The sequence below is a fragment of the Martes martes genome (assembly GCF_963455335.1).
Source record: "Martes martes genome assembly, chromosome: 3".
Lineage (NCBI taxonomy): Eukaryota > Metazoa > Chordata > Mammalia > Carnivora > Mustelidae > Martes > Martes martes.
This window is the reverse complement of record NC_137890.1, coordinates 174,081,697-174,105,394: the sequence shown is the minus strand read 5'-3', so window position 1 is coordinate 174,105,394 and position 23,698 is coordinate 174,081,697. Positions and strand designations below refer to the sequence as shown.

At 33.9% G+C, this 23,698-nt stretch overlaps 1 protein-coding gene across 1 annotated transcript in view; it reads right to left on the bottom strand.

Moving 5' to 3' along the window:
* The window catches only part of ERBB4 (erb-b2 receptor tyrosine kinase 4), a gene marked incomplete at its 5' end in the record, with an annotated part of 585,211 nt that overhangs the window by 249,530 nt on the left and 311,983 nt on the right, over positions 1 to 23,698 (bottom strand). The window contains 6 exons of the mRNA XM_080799443.1: positions 6,843 to 7,042; positions 9,227 to 9,317; positions 10,482 to 10,555; positions 17,076 to 17,202; positions 18,774 to 18,887; positions 21,988 to 22,129. Of these exons, the coding sequence (XP_080655569.1) occupies positions 6,843 to 7,042; positions 9,227 to 9,317; positions 10,482 to 10,555; positions 17,076 to 17,202; positions 18,774 to 18,887; positions 21,988 to 22,129 (748 nt within the window). The remainder of the gene's footprint in view (positions 1 to 6,842; positions 7,043 to 9,226; positions 9,318 to 10,481; positions 10,556 to 17,075; positions 17,203 to 18,773; positions 18,888 to 21,987; positions 22,130 to 23,698) is intronic.

The window sequence follows — 23,698 nt, the reverse complement described above, 5'->3', positions numbered from 1 at the left end:
ACTTAGAACAATGACATCACTATATCCTAAAATACACACTCTAAATTTTGTACTGAGCTGTGTTTCACTTAAAAGTGTGGCAAAGTGTATTAATTTTCCAGTGAAGATTGGCTATGAGGCCCAGTGGACAATTCTCTTTGTTGGGAAACGTACATTTACCCAAGATAGTATGGGCTGGACTTGGAGTGCATTAATTAAAAAGCAAAAATAAGGGAGTGAGAGAAAGTAAGAATATCCACAATCTTAGCAATATTTTCTTAAAACAAGGTAAACTTTCATAATCAAAATTTCATTTTTCTATAACATACAACTGTAAGAGATGATAATGATAATGCTAATTGAATTGTAATTTTATACAGTACTTATGATGTTACAATAACTAAAATGCTTACTATTTGTAGTTATTGTCCCACTGTCACTATAGCAAAACAAAAGAATATGTTAAGCAAACATTGTGTTATTCTCCACTGGTATTAAATACCCTTTATTTCCTACTAATCAATTCTTTGTCTTGATTAAATTCTGGTCATTCAGAGACTCATCATAAATGTGGAGTATGTTGTCATTCAGAGGATTCAGTTATTGCCAAGTAACTGGAGTTACATTATTCTCTTTTTCTAGATTTATGTCCAAAATGGAGGATTTTTCAACTATCCCTTTTCAGGAACATCAAAATCATAGATAAATGTAGAAATTTATATTCCTTGTATATTCTTCGTACCAAAAAAAACGTACTCCTCCTCACCAAATATTTGTCTCCTGAACCACTAACCTAAAATTCATATTTTGTGGATATTTTTATAAAGCATAGTCTGTTACTTAATAAAGCCAACTTTAAAATGTTTTAATTACAAAAGCCAACAAAAAAAGTATTTAGAGGAGACACAAGCATAGATTTTTTTTTTCCATTTAAAATCTCACCAGATCATTTTTAAAATTCCTCAACATCTAGGCTCTTAGAAATAACCACTCCTATTTCTTCCATATCAACCCATGGTTTATGTGCTACTTACACACTTACAATTCACCACCTTGATAAGGTAAATTCTTCTTCTGCCTCAAGAAAGGTCCTTTTTATTTCTCCTTCTTTTTCTTTTCCCCAAGAAGGTATGTTTCACTAAGTAAAAGTTAAATATTGTATCTTTACACCACATGATGGGTCTATATCTATGCATATACTATATAATCTATCTATAATAGGGCAGAATATAACTGTATAATAACAGCACAAATATAGCACTTGGTTTGAGCCAAGCATTCAGTGAAGGCAGTACTATTATTAACCCCATATCCAAATGATAAAATTAGGGTTCACAAATGTTAAATAGCTTACCAAAGGCCAAACATCTAGTAAATCATGTTCTTAGGATTAAAACCCAGGTCATTTGGTTTTAAAGTGAGCTCCTCAGCCTTCTGCTGCATTGGGTACGTTTCAGAATATCATCAGGTTTTCTTTTCTTTTCTTTTCTTTTTTTTTTTTTTAAGATTTTATTTATGCATTTGACAGAGAGATCACAAGTAGGCAGAGAGGCAGGCAGAGAGAGAGGAGGAAGCAGGCTCCCCACTGAGCAGAGAGCCCGATACGGGGCTCGATCCCAGGACCCTGGGATCATGACCCGAGCCGAAGGCAGAGGCTTTAACCCACTGAGCCACCCAGGCGCCCCATCATCAGGTTTTCTTATAAAAATCAACCACTTTCTCTTTACTTGGGGGGAAATCAAGGTGAAATGAAGATCACAGATTTTGAAATTAGACAAACATTGGTTTCAAGTTCTGAATGATTTTTAATAGCTCCAAACAGTGGGAATATTATTTAAATTTTTGACTATCTGTATATTCATCTGCAAAGCAGGGATAATTATACTTTAGAAGGTGGTGGCTTAGATGAAATTAAACTATGTAGATCGAGAGATAGAACCTGGCACTGTTTTGCCATTTAGCTGAAATACTGCAGATACCTAAGACCAGAGAGGAAAGATGAATTATTCAATAAATTATGTTTGATCAATGTCCTAATCAATTAAAGATTCTAAAAAAAATGCTATACCAAAACTTCTGGATGGATTAAAAATGTCCATATAACTTTAAAATACTAGAAGTAAAATAGTAAGACAATGCCAAGACACTAAACATAAAAAGAAAAAGAACAAGATAAAAACACAAAATATTTGTTTATTAAAAGGCAGAATGTTAAAATTAATTATGAAAGGGAAAGTTGTATATAACACATTCAAGAGATAAAAATTTAATGTATTTAATTTGTGATGAGGTCTTCCAATTCCAAAATGAAAAGACCAACTCCCAACTGAAAATAAAGAAAGCTCATGACTATTTTACAAGAGAAAAATTAAAACGCTCAGTCAACACATAAAAAGAGGCTCAATGTCAGCTAAAAAAAGTGAGTTTAAAAGACCTCTTTTTCAGAGGTGCCTGGGTGGCTCAGTGTGTTAAGCCTCTGCCTCCAGCTCAGGTCATGATCTCAGGGTCCTGGGATTGAGCCCTTCATCAGGCTCTCTGCTTGGCGGGGGGCCTGCTTCCCCCCACCCCCGTCTGCCTCTCTGCCTACTTGTGATCTCTCCCTCTGTCAAATAAATAAGATAAAATCTTCTAAAAAAAGACCTTTTTTTAAATATTTCATATCACCCAAATTTAAAACTATAGATAATATCCAATGTTGTAAAGAGCAGTGGAAAATATTCTTTATTGAGCATTGTTTAGGACAAGTGTAAACTGACTTAGCATTTTTGAAAGATGATGTAGAAAAATCACGAAAATTGCAGCCTCGTTTACACAGAAATCCCACTTCTAAGTATTTAGCCTAAGGAAATAATTGCACATCGCAAAATGTTTTATGAAATAAGATTCACGTTATGGCAATCTAGTAATATAAAAACTAGAAAATAAATTATCATTAATATGGCACTTGTTCAATAAATATTTTATATGTATTTTTAAAACAACAAAGTAGAACTCTGCCATGTTAGATGCTCATAGTATATTAAATAGAGACATAGATAGCTGAGCAGTCTTTAAATATATATGTTATGACATCATTTATATATGAAGAGATATGCTTCATTATCTATATATCTGTAAACAAAAATTACAGAGTCTTCTTGCATGTATCTATTGTTTTAATTTCTGATGATAATTAGAAAAATAAATGTATTTCCATTTTGAAAAGTTAATTATGAATTTAGTTTCTCTCTTGTTTATGTTGGGTTTAAGTGCATATGTACAAATATTTTTAAGATAAAAGTTATGAGTCCGAATGTAACTCCGATTCTGAGGAGTTAGATAATATTTACCTCTTTACTGTTTATGTTTTAGTGTTAAAAGTTTATGTTGAAGTATTTTAAGAAACTTCAAATACTTTCATTAACCTACTCTAAAACTCCTTCCAGCATTGCCTGGATTTCTTAGCTGACTCTTAATTTGGGCTCAGGTCATGATTTGAGGTCCTGGGATGGAGCCCTGCATCTGGGTCTGTGCTCAGCCTGGAGTCAGCCTGAGATGCTCTCTCTCCCTCTGCCCCTCCCCCCGTGCACTCTCTCTCTCAAATAAATAAATAAATCTTTTTTTAAAAAATAAAAATAAAAACAATAAAGGTCCTTCCAACCAGTACTGTCATTTTTGCTCGTGCTATAACCATACAAATGAAGAGACAGAAAATGTTCTACCTTTTCATATCCTAGAGTTTCTCTCAATCTCAATCTCTTCAAATTATAAAGTCTGCTTTGAAATTTTTGACTTAAAAGTGTATGATTGCTCAAGCCACTTTCACACTCTACAGATAAGGTGAAGTTCTTCTTTTATTGTCATTACTGTTTAAATCATGTTGAACTCCAAAAACATGGTTAAAAATCAAGGCCGCCTTCTCTTTTAAGTTACCAAGCCAATGCTCAGATTTAATCTGAGTATTTTAAGATGACATTGTGTGTGTGCATGGATGTGTGTCTGCACATGCATGTATTCTAGTGCTATATACACGTGTACATGTTATATGTGTATATTCATACCTGCATGTATGCTCTATGCTTGTGTGTGTGTTGTGAATACATGTGTGTGCTTGTGTATATCTTGTATGTGCAAAGCATCTTAAGAGAGGATATCTAAAAAATGCAATATGTACAGTGTATTTAAAATGAAGCAAATATTTAAGTTTTATAATTTGCAGATAGCAGTATGGATGATTAAAAATTTAAAAAAAGCCTTAATCACATGTGGGCAACCATTGTAGGTTCAGCAGCATTGCCTCTAAAGTCAAGTTTACAAGGTAATTACATTTCTGAAAATGCAGGATCCAGTGTACTTTTACACTGAAATTCAAATTTTGATCAATGGATTCCATGAAAAAATTGTTCTAAGATGTTACAAATTCTAAAATATGATAAAGCTCAGTTTTATACTAAAGCACCATGAAACTGTGTTTCTCCTAACTGCTTCATTTCTTCCCCAAAATGAAAAATCAACTCTAAGTGCAAAGAACAAGAAAATACATCATGGTCTGGAAAAGGGCTAAACTCAGCCTAACGGGCATAACACTGAAAACTGAAAAGATAAGTTAGATTTTTATTTTTTTTTAAAGATTTTATTCATATATTTATTTGACAGAGAGAGAGATCACAAGTAGGCAGAGAGGCATGCAGAGAGAGAGGGGGAAGCAGGCTCCCTATTGAGTAGAAAGCCTGATGTGGGGCTCCATCCCAGGACCCTAAGATCATGACCTGAGCCGAAGGCAGAGGCTTAACCCACTGAGCCACCCAGGCGCCCCACAAGTTAGATTTTTAGTTTATTGTTATTATTTCCTTTTTTGGTTGCATGAAAAGTTTAGAAGTCTTAAAGAAGTATGAAATAGTTACAACCTTTTTTCCTACCTTGCCTTTTTTTACATTTAATTTCTTCCCACATTTTCTTCTTCCCATTTGCTTTATATTCAGTTTACAAAAGATAAAAGAAGTAAATGAGGGTTTTGTAAAATGATTAAATGGATCAAAGAGGAATGTGTTTCTCTGGTTCTTTTACTTTTTTTTTCTCTTTAGGTTTTCTTGTTTTTAGAGTTAAATTTTACCTTTGAAAGGTAGGAGTACTACTATTCCATTTTTGTTTTTTTTTACTTTGTTTTTTGAAAGAAGTAGAAGAAAAGGAGAAGATAACCTTGACTTAGGGTAATAGTTATAAATTTGTGTTAAAGAAGATTCTATTTTACCTTTGTGAATAATCTGTTTTATCTGGGGCATGTACAAACATACATATAGTAATGTGGTATAAAAAGCCTAAGTATTAAAAAAAAAGAAAAACAAGCTTTCTGTCAGAAATCAGGAAGGTAGGGGCACCTGGCTTGCTCAGTGGGTTAAGCCTCTGCCTTCAGCCCAGGTCATGATCCCAGGGTCCTGGGATCGATCCCCACATCCGGCTCTCTGCCTAGCAGGGAGCCTACTTCCCTCTCTCTCTCTGCCTGCCTCTCTGCCTACTTGTGATCTCTGTCTGTCAAATAAATAAATAAAATCTTTAAAACAAAGACTTATAAGAAATCAGGAAATAATCCAGACTAAATAAAAGGATAAATATTATTCAATAAAAACATGCATATTTTGATATATAATAAGATTTTATATTTCTTAATTTTGTGTGGAAAGGAAGAATTCATTCACCCAAAGCAAAAAAAAAACTCAAGTTGCAATACATCTTTCCTCTGGAAAATATTTTTAAGGGTCCAAACAGCTAAAATGTGGTTTCCTCACAAATTATGTTATATTTCATGAATACTGCTCTCCTGAGCTGCCTTAAACATTTTCTGAAACAAGGTGGGGTACTCATAAATAAATTAATCCACTATTTAACTTAGTAAACTTAAATTGCATAGGCCTCTTAAGAGTTCATATATTTTAAAATGTCCTTTACTATTCACTCACATGCATAAAAATTAACTCAATCATTATGTATATATGCCTTTGTGCCTAGTCCCATGGTGAGACCAAACAAGTAAGAAGACATCCCAAAAGCAAACTGTTTCTTAGGATTTGATTTTTAAAAGGACTTACTCATTATGGCCACAATAAATATATGTATTTATAACAGATAATTTAAATTCTGAATCTTTTTATTTGATATTTATCATAAGTAAGTCAGACACATATGCTTAGCAGTGGCACTTGTAGATATAGAATAAAATAGTACTTAGTAGAAACACACAGAGTTAAGTATTAATCCTTGAAATATCAAAGTATAAGACAGGAAGGGCATAGTTGTGTACCCATGAAAACATCATTTGCTTCTGAGTAACAAAGAAATGATGGAGTGAATCGCTAAGTGGCAAAATAAATGAAAGGAGAAACCATGAAATGCCTAGAGAAATGTATTTATGAAATGAACTATCTTCTTGAACAGCAAACTTCTGGAACAGCATTTTTTACACATTTCAGAACACATCTGCATTTTTTCCACCACCCCCCAAATGACACTCTGTTATGTTATTCACTGAAACCAAGAAGCAAACAGAAGATTCGATAGGGTGAATTGCCACAAACTGACAGTATCCAAAGAATGCACCCAGGATGCTTATTACATATTTAGAGTCCCAGGTCCCACCTAACACCTACTGAACCTTAGTCTCTATTGGAAGTTTCTTATAATTGGGGAAGATTTGCAAGCACACAATATGTTATAAAAACATGCAATAAATGATAAGAAGTCACCCATTCTGTTTAACTACCCCCGTTCTTAAGACTTGAGGAAAAGAAGGAACGGTTCTGACTTAGTTATTTTTAATGGTTTGGTCCAATGCAGAATGGGAGAAAATGTTCAAAGTTTCTGTTTTAATGTCTGAATAATGTACTTACTACAGTTCTCAGCTTTCCTATTGTCCCGGATCACTATCCTTTGGTTGATAGTGCTGAAGAGTGTTGTCCAGTTAATGGTGTGATAATAACACAGGTTGCTGTTGTCAGTAATATAGATGTTTCCTGCACTGATTTCCTTCAGAGATTGGAATTGTAGAGAGGTGATGCCCTGTTGCTTAAGGATAAGCAAGGAGAGGCCACTAAAGAGAAGGAAGGGGGGAAATGGAACAATATTTAATATGTATATATTAATAAACATCTTCTGGCATATATTCTTGAAGTAAAATAAGGATGTCACATCTTACTCTAAAAAGAATGCTAATAGAGCATAAAAAAAGAGACTGAGTCACTAAATTGTGATCTGAATATTATTTTTCTACATGCTATATATCCTGAGTCTTAAAAAGAATAATTTGAACCCCCCAAAAGAAAAGGTTCATTTTTAGAAGTACAAATATTCATGATACCTCCATTTCTGTCTACATACTTACCACTGACATATCTGCTCACTATTTTTCCCACTATCCCCTAAGTCTCAAGTTCTTCAAGGATGAAATTCAGTTTTAAAACTAAATAATTAGGGGACTCTGGCTGGCTCAGTTGGATGAGCATGAGGGTCTTGGTCCTGGGATCATGAGTATAAGCCCCACGTTGAGTGTAAAGATTATTTAAATAAAACTTCAAAAAGTTAAATAATCAACAAATGTTTGTGGAATATTATTCTTCTACCTAAGGTAAGACATTAATTCTACTCTATTTAAAAAATTTAGATAAGCTTTCAGAGGGTAAATATTGCAGAGAATGACTATAGATACTTGGCTTTAATTTAAACTCAGAAACAAATTGTAATAGTTGAAGAATGTGTAAGTAAAGATAGGAGACATTAAAAATTAAAGAGAAGAATGAAATTAAGCTAAAAGTTAAAAAAATACTCAGGAGGCTTGGACAACTGGGGAAAGTATGTCTAAAAGTTGAATGACAACTATACTGTGTAAACAAATTATCATTTCAAGGAAATTATTTTTATTTTAACAGTCTACGTTTTTTAATTAAATTCTTTTTCCATTCTCTAAAGAATCATCTGTTTCCCACATTTCAATCAACTAATGAACAATATTTTACATTCTGCAGATCAAAGCTTTCCTCTTTTATTTTATTTATAAATCTAAATATATTTTGCTGCAATATTTAGAATTTTTTCCATGTGTTATGTGTGTGTATATATATATACATACATGTGTGTATATATGCATATATATGTGTGTATATATGTATATATATACACATGTGTGTATATATACATGCATGTGTGTATATATATACACACACATATTCCTACATATATACTTATATACATATATATACATACATACATATGTATGTATAAAACTCAGTATATGTGTATTCAACTGAGATGTAATTCATTCTCTGAAATCTGTGCTCTCATCATAACCATCCTGAGCTGTTTATTACAATGTGAACATAATAATGCCTAGCAGATTTTTAACCTTTGATTCAATGAATAGTAAAATTTAGTTGCATGTAGCACTTCAAAAGACTGTTATCTCTCAATTATGCCTTTTTATTAAGAACTTTTCCCTCTTACAGTTTAAAACATCCTACAGATATGCCTATTTTAATAGCAAAATTCAGTGGACTTTCTGAGAATATTATTATGGAATATTTGATGACAATATTGATTAAAGGTATCCTTCAGATTTAAGTAGAAAAAATGAAATCTAAATCCCTTTATGTAAATCAACGTTTAACTGTTCATAAATAAGAATCACATACAGAGGAAATCTAAAATAAAACAAAAAGCAGTGGCCTAATAAATATTAACTCACACATTTTATTATGTGAATTAAAATATTGATATTAGACCTCCAGTGTGCTTCTGAGCCCTGACTTTTCTGCTCACTATTAGCCAGCATTGAACACAGAGCAGTGGACCAAGTCCTGAAATATCACCCCCATGATGCATGGTTCAAATGATGGCGCCAGAGACAAGAATATAGTAAAATAGCATTTGCATCCTGTACACCTAAGCCATTATCAAGTGATCCCATGTTATTTGCTAGTTATGATAACATATGTTCAAAAACAAAGGTTTGGTTTTATGCACACCATACCTACAAAACACTGAAATTGCTTAGTGAGAGGCAGTTGAAAAATCAAACTGTTTATTCTGCATACTTATTTACTTATTTGTATCCTGCATACTTTAAAGCACAACCAGGGGTATTTTTCATTGGGCTTACCTTTGGAATTAAAAATGGAAACCCAGTATTTCTAGAATCATTGAAGCTGAAACTTTGAGATGTGTACACATGTCGTTAGTCTTGAAATCTGGAAGACCTGCATCTCTGAACATACACACCTACCTGTAGAGGACTCGTCCACCGATGGTCACCAGGTTAGAAAACACACTGAAGTCAGTCATGTTTGGGGGCCATGACTGTATGTTCAAGAAACCTAAAAAAGACAAGAGCAGTGAAAAAACTCAGAATATCAATATCTTAGTAACTGTGTTTAATGCTGAGTATCCTTGGAACACGATGGAAATGCCTTCAAAGATAGGAGGTTAAAAAGACAAGACACTGAATATTCCTATTTCGAGTCATTCTATTCTGTCTCAGAGTCCTTCCAAGATTGAGTGTCTTACCCAAAGTTCCTGGGCCACAGTATTCAATATATAATGAATACCTAACCAATGAACACCAAAAATCTAGGTTTCTCAGACACACAGAATCATGGAACTACATACGTAAAAATAACTAAATGATCCTTCATTTGACTCACTCTTCTTTTTTTTTTTAATTTTTTGAAGATTTTATTTATTTATTTATTTGACAGAGAGAGAGAGAGAGAGAGAGAGACAGAGAGGGAATGCAAGCAGGGGGAGTGGGAGAGGGAGAAGGAGGCCCCCCCGCCAAACAGGGAACCCAATGCGGGGCTCCACCCTAGGACTCTGGGATCATGACCTGAGCTGAAGGCAGAAGCCTAACGACTGAGCCACCCAGCACCCCTTGACTCACTCTTCTAAAGTCAAAAATACTTAGTCTAATTACATAAAAAGAAAAATACGGCATTAATTTCTCTGGAAATCCTTTACTACTCTATGTCTACACTTACGATATCATTTGTCTGCCTTGCAGCCTAACGCATTCATATATATAAACACCTAACCTTTCTCATTTAATTTTTCATTCTTAATAACAAATCCATATCCAATTCATGTCTATGAGTCCCTCATCAGCTACTATATAACAGCCCTGAACATATTATGTGCTCAGTAAATATGCACTAAATGAGTGCCACATGTTATCCATGCTCAAGAGTATTTCTTGTGAAAAAGTACACAGAAAAACGTGGATCAAAAGATCAGTTGACACAAAAACAATAACATAAAAATATCAAGGATATTTTATTTTATAAATTCCACAGGCTTTCAAAATGTGCACAAATGCTAAGGAATAAAGACACCCATAATTGAAAATGACGTTCATTTTAAAACTAGAATTTGCTTTGAAAATAAGTTGATTTCAATACTATGTAATATTTTCAGGAAAAATGTAATATTTTCAGAAAAATATTTTCACATAGGTCATAGCACAAAAATGCACTATTTAAAATTACCTGTTATCTCTCGAACTGTCCGGAAGACATTCAGTTTCTCTGGGTCTATGGCTTCAATTGCATTGTAAGGGTCCCTATAGAATCAAGAAGAGACGGACCAGATTTTAAATCAGATAAAAGAGCGAAAACATAAGAAATATGACTGTAGTTAGTTCATTCAGATCGAATTTAAGTAGCAATGGAAAAATTAGCAATGCCTTGTCCAGAGTTTGTTAGGCTACATGTGGAGGAGGATTAAAAGGTGCTTTGAAGACATTTATGATGATACCAGATATGAGATCTTCACTGAAGGCTACTGTAGTTCTAGAAGAATGGTCCAGTCTAAATATCCTAAAGAAACCTCCAGACATAACAAGTCTATTTATAAATTTTATTTATTGTATTTTGCCTTTAAAGTTTTTTTTTTCTTAATTAGGAAAAATATACACTACAAATAATTATGGTGAGAACAATTGCTTTTTGGTCTCCTCAAACAACCTAAATTGTTAATAGCACCTACAATCTCATATGATGTATAAAAACAAACACAAGAAATATTTTTCTTTTTTTGCTATATCCTTACATTTATTAGTATGAAAGTTACTCTTCATAAGGATTATTTTGAGCAATCTTGTTCCTATATGGTTTATTTATATTTGCTTTTATAGCACAGAAAATATTTGCTCCCATCTTTATGAATCATACTAACATCTGAAACAAAATTTATAACAAATTTAATAATATCCAAAAGGTGTAAATTTTGGAGATTAAAAAAAATGCCCTCTCCTAATGCATAAATATATTTTTGTAATTAATGTTATTGATATATACATGCCTCTTCTTTTAAAAAATGAACATAAAATAACTTTTAAAATTAAGTATTTATTGGGTTTTTTTCAGAGTTTTCTTCTTAAGGAGAAACCTTTCATCTATAATATAGTGACCATACCAAATAAATACTTCCAAATAATACCAAACACTTCTCAGTAATTCAAGCAGTATTTTCAACTATTTTAAGAAATACATTTTTTTTTAAGTTTACAATGAATCTTGGAACACTGCATCAAAAACTAATTATATATTTTATGGTGGCTAACATAACACAGTAAAAAAAAAAAAAAACTTCATTTAGAAAAGTAAAAAAAAAAAAAAAAGTTTTATTATTTTGAAAGATGACTTCTGCTATCCTAGGCAAGTAGAGACCTGTATCAATATATACCTTCCAGAGAAAAATTAAATCCTATTCATTGACCACTTCTCCAAGAGAGATCAAACCTAAGAAAATGAATTTGGGTTTTTTTAGAAGCATGTATCCATCTGTAGCAATCACCTGAGTCTCATTCTTCCTGTGGACATCTGTTGTTTTACATCTTTGAGAACCTTCTTTTTCACTTGGGAAGTAAACAATAGGATACAGTGAGACATTAGATGTGGCCTTAATAGGGCTATCAATCAAGGTGCTCCACAGTCCTCCAACAAACAGAAAGGCATAAGGCTTATCTTCTAGGAATTGAGTCTGAATCCATTGACTTTAATTCACCCTTGCATTAGAACCTTGAAAACACCATTAGTTCCAGCAACCTTGATCTCTGGAACCCCATTTTACTGGCTCTCTCAGCTTGGTTTATCTGCATCTGCTTCGATACTATGAACCAACTTATATCTTAAAAAATACAAAAAAAAAAAAAAAAAACCAAACCAAAACAAAACAAACAAAAGCAAAATGAAACAACAACAACAAAAACTCTGCTTGGTTAAATACTGTTTCAATCTATGAAGTATAACTGATACAACGAACTGCTAGTTTAACAGGGAGTGTTATAGAAGGCTTGGAGAAACACTATAAATGAGTTTGCCCATAATTCACACATAATTAAGATTTTCCTCAATGTGATATGAATGTCTCTCAAAAGCTTAAAGTCTAAATTAAATGTTCTGGCAAACTTGCTCTATTTATAACTGAATATACATCAAAAAAAAAATACAATGCTTTTGATGAACGTGAAGCCAAGAAATTAAGTTCGCCATGCGGGAAAAATCTTGTTGTTACCATTTTTTAATGTGTAAAGACTTTTGTATGCAGAGAAAATATCAGCTCTGCAGTAGTAGAATGAGCTTTCAACACTTGTTGTTTGATGAAAAGCAGTGTATAGAACAGCTCTGGTCATATAATCAAAGATCTTGGCTTTATTAAGAAATACTCACAATTCAGGGCAAGCACACAATGATGGGGTCAGTGCAAACCTTTACTGAGAATGCTTCCAAGTTGCTAGGAATGAAATGAATTCTGGACTGTTCATATGAAACCCAATGGACCACAGAAATTTTATATACTTAATTTTAGAGATTCAGGACTCTCATAAAATAAGTTGACAGAATCCTACTTACCAACTTCAAAGTACCTGCAGGGAGTTGTATCCTAGAGCCACTTGAAATCCAGAGGACTTTAAAATTGAGAACTTCCCTAGCTAAATTCAGAGCCACGAGAAAGAACTTTATGTCCATCCTGTCATTGTGTTTGGTGATCCAAAATAAAGCTCAGGATAGAGAGAAACATATTTTTACAATTCCATTGAAATCGCTTTATTTTTCACCAAACCCACTGTCTCTTTTCCATTGTATATCATCACTGCACTCTCTTACCTAAGCACTTTCTTGTCTGTGTCTCACTGCGATACAGTTTAAACATGCTTATTTGGTGAGCATTTTGTTACTCTAAGTACATGCACATGAATATTATCAAACATGACAAGAGATGAAAGGTGAACATTCCTATGGATAACCCTGCACACAGGTTTGCCTGTGGTTCTATTCTAAATAAAGGACTAAGAGTGCCTAGTCTATTTCTGGCAATGACACCATTGTGTTATAAAATGAGCATGCCAATTAACTTTATTGAGTTCTTTTATATATTAAAATTGTAATTGATGAATTAACAGTAAGTTTATTTTTTTGCATAAACTTGTTTTTGAAAAGCATAATCTCATTTAATTATTAATTTATCCTATTAGCTTAAAGAAACACCTTAGCTATTTTACTCAAACCATATGTCCTATTAAAAAACAGTTGAAGATTAAGGTAATGAGAATTAAGTGAAGTAAAACATGTCTTTAATTTACTAGAAGTTTTCTGCTTATAATACTCCATCTTATTCACATTTAAAATCTCTCTCTCCATCCATGCGTGAATTGTATACGTGAATACGTATAATGTCTATATATTTATAAGATGTCTAAGTCCCATCGAATAGACTTTTTATCAAAATCTTCCGAAGATCAAGAGAAAGGCTTCAGATAATATGTTTTATACTGACATAAAATTAGGAACAATGAGAAGTATCGTATATAACATATATATTTGTCCTGGAAAATGCCTTATATATTATGGTTGAGACACAGTAATATTAATTATAATGTTAGTATTAAAATATTCTAAGTTAAGTGTTATGATTAAGAAGAAATAATAACCTTCTGGACTAAGGAAGGAGTGTGACTTACCATAAAGGAAATATTGCCATGGAAAAAACTTTGCCTCTATTTGGTTTTCATTAGTCTACAAAGTAGTATCTGTTACACTACATGTTGTGCTACAACTAAATACAGTCATTGAGATTTTCCTTTAGCTCTGCCTCCTTCTCCTTTGTTTTTTCTTTATTCTCTCTCTCCCTTTTTTCCCCTCCCTCCCTTTCTCCCCCTGCCTCTTTATTTTTCCACCATTTATTAATGTTTTACAATATACCAGGTACTCGGCTGAGCACTTAAAACTGATCTTTGTTCTTAATCTCCGCAATAATCAGAGAAGGTAGGTATTTGTTATACACCCAATTCTCAACTTTACATTGGAGGAAACAGAGCATTTGACATATAATGGAAGCCAAGCGACTCAGTAGAACTGTCTATGTTAGAGCCTCAAATCAAAGTCTGGTATAGTCTGGCTCAAATTAATGAAGCAGGAAATTTAACTCTTACTTCTGAGCTCATTTTTAAGAGAGACTTTGCTTACCTTTCTGTTCCTAATCATGCAAGTCAATTTCCTATAATCCATTTCCACCTGAATGAATTAGCAAGGTTGTTTTCCTTGAAAGTCTGGATTAATCTAATACTTTGTAATGATTCTTCTCATAAATTTGTGAATAAGTGGTATCTATTGTGCAATATATTTTTATATCTTGACATATCTGCTTCCCTTTTTTGCACGTATTTTTTAATATTTCCTCTATTCTGGACATTAGGTGATTCAGGATATGTAAAACCATTTTACAATTAGTATAAATCCAGACTTCAGATAAGTATGCTCCATAAGGAACAAAGACTAAAATAAGAATTGTGAACTGCATTTGATCATCTTTGTTAAACTTCACCGCCCATGGTTTACCTACAAGATTAACCATCAGTGGATTTCTTTCATTGGTTCATAATCCTTCTACTATCACAGAATTCTTGCAGTGGTTCTCAATGTGGGCAGGATTTCCTCCCTCAAGGGAAGCTGGGACATTTGCAGAGATGTGCCAGTTGTAACAGATATTGGGGGACATTATAGGCTTTTAGTAATAACCCCAAGCCAAGAAAATTAAATGTCTTTTCCCAGCAAAGTTTTGCCTCATTCATGTCTTGAATAACCTTAAAATGTCCCACCCACTTAAGGACCCATGTGCACAAACTTCATAGTTGATCATACCATGATTATGTGTAATTCTGCAGTCATGTTGCTTCTATTTGAATAATATTTATTTCCGTTTTCCTCTTGTCGTATAACAATATGCCTGTTACTTATTTCCTATTCCAGTAGTCAGCTGTGCCTCTGCTCTTTATTTCCCCATACTTCTTGCACAGAATAACGTCTAATCTCATTTCTCATAAATCCAAACTTTCATTCCAAGTAAGTCGAAGTTGAGCATTTTCCTATCAATTCATATTTTGTTATCCTTTACTTGTATTTTTTCTTTAAATCAAAAATAGAGAATTACAATCACTTTATAAAATTATGTATATAAGTAGGCTATATTATCTATGATTTTTCTTTCATAATTCAAAAGGAGGTATGAATACACTTTATATATAAGAGATGGATGTTGGGTCTGATTAGAATGAAAACAACTTCTCCACAATGCAGTTTATAAGACTGCGTTTTCAAATCTTTCCCTGCACTGATGGACTTGAGGCCAATTCATTTATTATACCCGTGTGGAAGCAGGCAATATGAACTAAGTGGGTATGTATTCCTATTTCTCACAAGCTGTTGTTAACATGATATGATCTTTAATTCATAGTGGTATTTGGTTTTGAAAATAGTTACAGTGTAGATACATTGTTTTAGTAAATGTCATACATGCATTCCATTATATAGATGCACCTGAATGTTGACCCAGGTCTCCTACTCATTGGGGTGAAGGAGGTGAGGATAGCAATGTAAATCGATTCAGAAGGTTCGTAGTGACTCTGGCAAATTTGGTTGTCCTATCTAAAAATGGCTAGAACTACCTGGCTGCAAAAGGTTGTTGCCTTGTAGGAGAATGTGTTAAGGGTAATCAAATCTACATACTTTTAAAGAGAAGTTAGAAATCTTGAACATACATATTTATTTTTTAAGCATTGCTTGGGCTGAATAAAACATATCTGGGGCAGAAAGTGTGTACATTCCATTATAGCATCTGGCATGAACCCATATTAAAAGCTACATTTTAAAGTGAAGAAATGCTTTATGCAATAAGACCTACTGTAACTTATTTGCATGGAAAGAAACATTTTGTTCTATTTCTTTTGGTATTCTTATTTGGACATATTTATTCATAATGTGTTAAATTGTTTTGCTTCTAGAAATGATGTGATATATGTTTAGAGTTAAGATTTTGAATTGAAATATGTGAGTCATATTCTTTATCTATAGCCTGTAGCACTAATATTTAGGGATTAAGAGTAATATAGATAAATAGATAAAATATAAAGTAAAAATACTGACATTTTTATTACAATTGAAAGAATACAAACTTGGCTGTTTTCCTAGTTAAAACCAGCAGGTGGTTCCATAATGAAGGAACCCAGAAAATGTTACAATTTTTATTGCTAAAATGAAATTCATTTATTAGATCTCCTATACTAGTACAAATTTCCTAACCTAAGAGAAAGAGAAAAAGATACATCAGGCCAAAGAGAATTTCTGAAAGCTCAAGAGAATTTCAGCTTACTGATTGGTTTTCTATGACACACATTTTTAAAAGAATATTAGTTTATTCTTCCCTGAACTAATCAGTTAGGAATTTGAAGGAAATTCCTCACTTCACCCATTGACACTGTTTCCTTAAACATTTGTAAAAACACGTCAAACTTTCTGAAATCTGTGGATTTGAGGAGACCACCCCACAAATACGTTTTAGTTTACATATAAACTTATATTGTCAAATCTAAGTAGTTACTAAACTCATAGTCTATGTATCTCAAAACCGTGGTTTTTACTATCATTGCTGGTAAAATCTGGCATTTGATTTTGTTGGAGAAGAATATTAACGGAGGGAGGAACTCATCTAGGTCAAAAGGAATCAAACAGACAAAGCTAAAGAATCTCTTAAGCTTTGACTACACGTCGTAAAATAATTTTCTACAAAAATTTCATACTGACCCATGAATACCAGTGACAAGGAAGATCAAATTCCCATTGATTTTGGTGCAGTTTACGAATTTGTCAATGTTACTAGAATCCACGGTCTGAGCTGACATCAGTGATCCTGTGCCAATGCCGTCACAAGCTGCAGAAAACAAGACTCACAGTCAGGGAATTGAGCAACTATTTTTTTGGTCAATAAATCATTGCATTTTTCTTATAAAATAACAGTATTTTTTCATTATAAAATGAAGAAAGTTCATCATAAGACGTACACAGTTTTCTAACAAGAAAAATAAAAATTTATTCATGCAACATTAACTGCTGGGCCTGCTTTAAAATATTGTCCCTGCATTGTAGTCTCGTGACCATGACACATAAGAATATCTTAGATCAAGTCCAAGTATACCCACATGACACATTTGTAACTAAAACAAACTTCCAACAATCAATGCTTGCTTTTGGCATAAAAAATCAACTATTTTTTCATCTACCCTAAAATACCATTTGCAATGATATTTTACTCACTTGAGTAAAATAATTTCATAGCCTAATGATGGTTTTCAAACTGTGGCTTTACCATTGGTCTAATTAAGAACATATATTAAACAAAGTACTAATGTTGGGAGCTGTAACCAGAAGCAAGAGCCATTGAAATATTTATACTTAAATTATTTTTTAAAGATTTTATTTATTTATTTGAATGGGGCAGGAGGGTGGTGGGTAGGGTAGACAGCATGAGCAGGGGAGAGTCAGAAGGAGAGGTAGAGGGAGGGAAAGAAGGAAAAGCTGACTGCCTGCTGACCACAGAGCCCAACCAACGTAGGGCTTGATCTCAGGACCCTTGAGATCATGACCTGAGCTGAAGAGAGACCCTTAACCAACTGAGCCACCCAGGTGCCCCTATTCTTAAATTCTTAAATTGAGTATTACCTGTACTTTCTGAAGGCTCTACTCAAAACAAACAAACAAACAAACAAACAAAGCCAAGCAAATAAAATGTGTGGGGGTGGGAGAAGGAAAGAGGAAAGAGAGAATGTAGTAAAAAATAAGTCCTGATTGCCCTTTCTAAGGCAATCTGTGATCATTTGGAAGGCTTAATATCATTCAGAAAATTTAGACTGTATGTTCATCCTGCTTAATTTAAGTTTCATTTGGGTGAGGAATTGGAGCACCACAGCTAGAAGGGATTTCTTTCTGCACTCAATTTCGAAAACAGGAATTATCTGCAACATTTATTTAATACATACGGTAAATTTCCTTGTCATTTTATACATCTAATCTTTCAAAATAGTTTTGAAGCCCTGGAGGGTAAGTATCATGTTATTTGTCTCTTTGCACCCCTTCATATGCATAGCAGATCATTTAGCGTAGAGTGGCAAGCGATTAATATGGGTTCTTGATGTGAAAATAATCACACAATCCATCCCTTGTTATGTGCTTAACTTCTAAGATTTGCTGCATATAGAATAAAATGTAACTTTTTTCCTGAGTTTCTGTTAACGCTAACTCTCAGTTTAACCTGGATTATTTAGTTTATATCATTCAAAATCGATAATACACACTGTTAAGACAGTTGATACTTCGGGGGACCATACAAAGTCATGGAAAGGTATGTGTGTGTTCAGAGAGGGGAACTTAGCCAGTCCATTGAAAAGCAAATGGGAAAACCCTGGAGTAGGTCCCTGTTCTAGCATAATCTCAGCTATCACTCACCTTTTGGGCAAATATCCGTGCAAGGTTTACACATTTTAATCCCATTTTCTTCTACTTCCATCTTGGAACTAGGGCAGGCACGCACGCAAGAACTGGAATCCACCACAAAGTTATCTGATTGGAAAAAAAAAAAAAAAGGCAAAATTAGCAATAATGTTGATGGCCGGCAAACAAGTTTAAAACAAAGTACTTTAGGGACTGACAATGATGAGTATCATTGATAGTATACATGTCCGCCTCTTTCCCTAAAACAACTCCGTTCAAATATCTCCACCTGAAACAGAATCTGTGAACATCCACATTCCAATCCAAGGGCAGCCTGTGTTAACAACAGTTAGTCCTTGCTTGACTACTGCTCCACATCCTGAATAGCCCCCAAGACACAGTGAATTTCTTTTATAGACTTAGGAAACTACATGACATTTAGTTTGTGTTTTTCAATAGTTCCACTTCATTTCATGCCATGATGCAAGTCTGTAATCTAAAAATACTTCAAGTTACATGAAGCACAAATGAAGCTGAAGTTGAATTGCCTTGGATCGAGAGAGTACCCTTCATATCCAGGAGGAAATGTTTAAAATGTGTTCTATCTTTTAGTGGAATGCCACAGAAACTGTTCCACAGTTTTATATGAGGAAACAAAATGGAATTTGAAAGGAGACTAGGGAAGGTATACTACATAAACCAGGAATGTCTGATTACCTGATACGCTGGTGAAATGTTTAGGGCTCCAGTGATCTGAAATATGCCAGGATGCTCCCTCCCCCACCCCCAAAAAAGAACAAATTATTGCATCTAGAGCCTCCCACAGTAGAGGCAACATGACACCTGCTAGGCCGCTTTGTATTTTAAAGGCAGCATCCTTCCCTGTCTGGGCATACTGCTTCTGGTCTAACATTCAGTCTTTTGGAAGGCTTCTGGCCTTGAAGAGGTCTCAGATCAGGAAAGGCATATGGTACAGGTCCAGTCTGGGATGCAAGCATTTCTGCTACTTGGGTCATAAAATCCAAGTGGTGGGGCCCCTGGGTGGCTCAGTTGGTTAAGCTTCCGACTCTTAGTTTTGCCTCAGGTAACGATCTTGGGGTCCTAGGGGTCCAGCCCTGAGTTGGGCCCCTGTGTTCAGAGTAGAGTTGGCTTGAGGATTTTCTCTCTCCTTCTCCCTCTCCCCCTGGCCCCTCCCCACTCACACCCTGAGATTAGAATAAATATGGATTCATTAGCAGTGGCTTGCCTTGGGAGAAGAAATATTGGAAAATCTGGGATTGAAGGGAGTCGTGGGTAGAAGAGTGGGTATGGATCCATGGGACTGGGCACAGTGTGAGCTTGATATTCCCAGTTATCCACCAGGGGGCGTCCGCCACACAAAAAAGGTACATTGTTGAGACTATCACAGCCTGTTCCTTCTTGTTCTTCCTCCTTAACAACCTAATCTCTGTCTGAGGGGAACTCAACCTGCAACAAGTGAATGTACTGTATATTATGTAACCATCCGTTCTTCAAGGTGGTCACAGGAATACCTCACATTTAAACACTTCTACGTTTTCACAGCAATATATGCCAAATGGAGTAAATACAAATTATAAATACCCTCATATCAGTTAGGTTCAGGTTTTGCCGCCAAATGAGTTTCAAAAAATATTTGTCTGGAGTTTTTGAATTTTAGAATTCAAGATTAAGGACTGTAGAGCAGTATTTAGAAGCTAAATGTCTTTGTTTTTGCGAGATAGTTACAGTTTAGCAAACCATGCCTTATGCAGGGCCCCTCAAATATTTGAGATTTACATTGCTAAATATTGAAGTGTTTAGTCTGTAATTTTTTTTGTTTGTTTTTGTAAAGATTTTATTTATTTATTTGAGAGAGAGGATGAGAGAGAGAGAGCATGAGGGGGTGAAGGTCAAAGGGAGAAGCAGACTCCCTGCCGAGCAGGGAGCTGGAGGTGGGACTCGATCCTAGGACTCCAGGATCATGACCTGAACTGAAGGCAGTCACTTAACCAACTGAGCCACCCAGGCACCCAGTCTGTAATTTGTTGAACGAAACTATTCTAAGAAAAGAAATTTAGGAGTTACCATATCTAAGGAAACTGGGAGTGTAATTTCACAAAATTATTCTCAGTGTTAGCCACTTTCCACAAGCTAGATGTTGAAAGCTTGTATGCGTAATTATTCTTCTATCCAATATAAAAATATTTAATAATAATGACTAGAATTGTCATTGTTTTCAAAGACTTGTTTTTATATGCTATCTCTCTGATTCTTATTCCCCATTTCTTTGATCATTGTAATAAGTCTCGTAGTGACAAGAGCTATGATTATTACCAGCTACATCTTAAAGAGGAGAATACAAAGAAAATTGAAATAGTTCATTTAAAATCACACGAGTAATATGTGGGCCAAGGCAGAACCCACAGCCACTCTAATCCCATGTCCTTTATACTTCTTCTTTAACCACAGGCACAAAGTGAAGAAAACCATAAGAGTGACAATGCTATAGCTTGTAAAACCTTCTTCTTTTAAATGAATATATGGACAAATGTAGTGATTTATTTTATTTTTTTAAATTAATTTTTTTTTTTTTTTTTTTAGTTTTTCCGGTAGATCAAACAATAAAGAAATAATGTCCCATCATTCATTCCAAGCAAAGAAACTGACTGGAGCAAATATGAAGACATATATTTACTGAATTCCTGATGAAAGCTAAACTGGTTACTTTGAAACCCCAGGATGAGCTGTCAATTTTGTAAAGACCTCTAAATAGCCCTTCACTTCTATTGTTACTGTTTATGATGAGATTTGATATTAAAACTATAATTCTATACATTCTATTATAAATAAGTAATCAGAAAGGATATTAGGTAAAAATTCATTGTGATTAGAAGCTGACCTCATTCATTACAAAACTGGCTCTCATTTTTTTTTGAGAAACAGCATCATGTGCAAAAACACTGAGGAATAATGAAAACAGTAAGTTTAGAAGGCAATGACACTACACTCTAAACTCAAACATTCCGCTCCCTTGCTGGGACTTTAGACCAATCACTTTAATTTTTTGAATTTTAATTCCCTTATTAGTGAAATGGTAGCAATAGCACCTCTATCCAAGTAATTCACAATATTGTTGCAAATTTTAAATTACAATACAGGTACACGATTTTTTGTGTGTGTTTTAAAATCATGATCTAATTAATTTGGTTATTCTTCTCTTGTTACTTACGTGGGCATTTCTTGACACAAAATGCTCCATATGTATACTTTGCATTGAAGTTATGCTCCAGTTGAAAGGTGGTTGGATTGTAGACAAAAGTTTGGGGGCACTGAGTAACACATGCTCCACTGTCATTGAAATTCATGCAGGCCTGAAACACAGCAAATATTAGTTTCATTTAAAAATAACCTTCATAAAATAAAATAAAATAAAATAAAATAAAAATAAAAATAACCTTCATAATACTTGTTAAAGGAATACTGCTCTAACAACTTTGTGAGAAGGATGTGCTCTTTACTTATTAAATTAATATTTATATAAAACATATGTGCATGTTCTATTCTTTTATTTCACAAAAAGTATAAAATTGGACAGGTTTATAGTCATTAAGTGCTTATTTTTAAGTTCAAATTTGTTTTGGACTTCAAAAATTTTACAAAACTGTTTTTCCAATGTCAATGAATATACAATCTATACAAAGATATTGATATTCAAGTTACCTAGTCTCTACCCAGTAATCTCCAAACTATAATGGTTTCATATTAAAATTAGCTAATAGTGAAAAATAATTTCAACTCACACTATTTAAAAGGGTTTATGTTCAATCTTAGAGTCTGACACTAACTAACTCCCCAAGCCTACAGTCTAGTGTTTCCTTAAATCAGGTGTTTGGAAAAGTTCAGTGCCATAATTGACGTGGTAAGCACATTCATCACCGTTGTATAGTGAGAAAACATTGTAGTAGCCATTTAAACTGGACTTGAAAAAGCTCTGGCAGGTGACTAGTCAAATATAAATATGGAGTATGCCAAAATGAATAGAAGCAGCCTATACTTAGCTCATAATTAAATAATGTGCTGCCATTTCCTCTATGGTCTTTTTCGTAATGCCATACCATTTAGTGAACGCCATCAAGTGCAAACAAAACAGTTTGTTTCTGCTGCCGTATGCCTTTCCAGTGAGACCTCAATTTGTTAATGCATTCTAATGCCTCTGAGAAGAATTAAAAAACAATTTTACCATCTGAGAAGTATTTGGTATAAAAATAGAATATATGTATAAGTACATAAAACATGGCTTTCAAAAGAGTGGATGAACTAATTCTCTTAATTAAACAACTTAAACCTTCATAGGAATAATTGAGGTTTTGGAAAGTAAGCTAATATGCACTCAAGCTATATTTTATATTTCATCATAAATTGTATGGTTATTAATAAGCACTAATTCATTCTGTTTCCTCAAAACATTTTCTTCATCAATTGTTGTTTTAGCAAGCACTTTATCACCAACATGACAATTCCCTGATGATAGTCTACTAGATGCATAATCAGGACAAGACTCACTCATGATACATTATTCACTAAGATGACATTTTCCAGGAAGAATCTATTAAAAAGCAATCTACAAAACTCAGTAAGTTTTAATTTATGGCTATAAAACTTCATGTGTCCTCATAATTGCTTTACGAACATACTTTTATGCAGTGTTGTGAGCAGATTGCTTGGCAACAAAGGGACATAAACTAAAGGAATCAAACCAATTTACCTTCCAGACAGCATGCAAAACAACGTAACTTACACCAAGGCTTTGGTCTGGCATTCTTGAACATTCTGTACCAAATGCCAAAGTGGAGTCATTGAACCATTCCATAAAAGTAATGAAATAAGAACTCTGAGACTCACCTGGCACTCTGTTTATTATGATAATGGAACCACGAAAA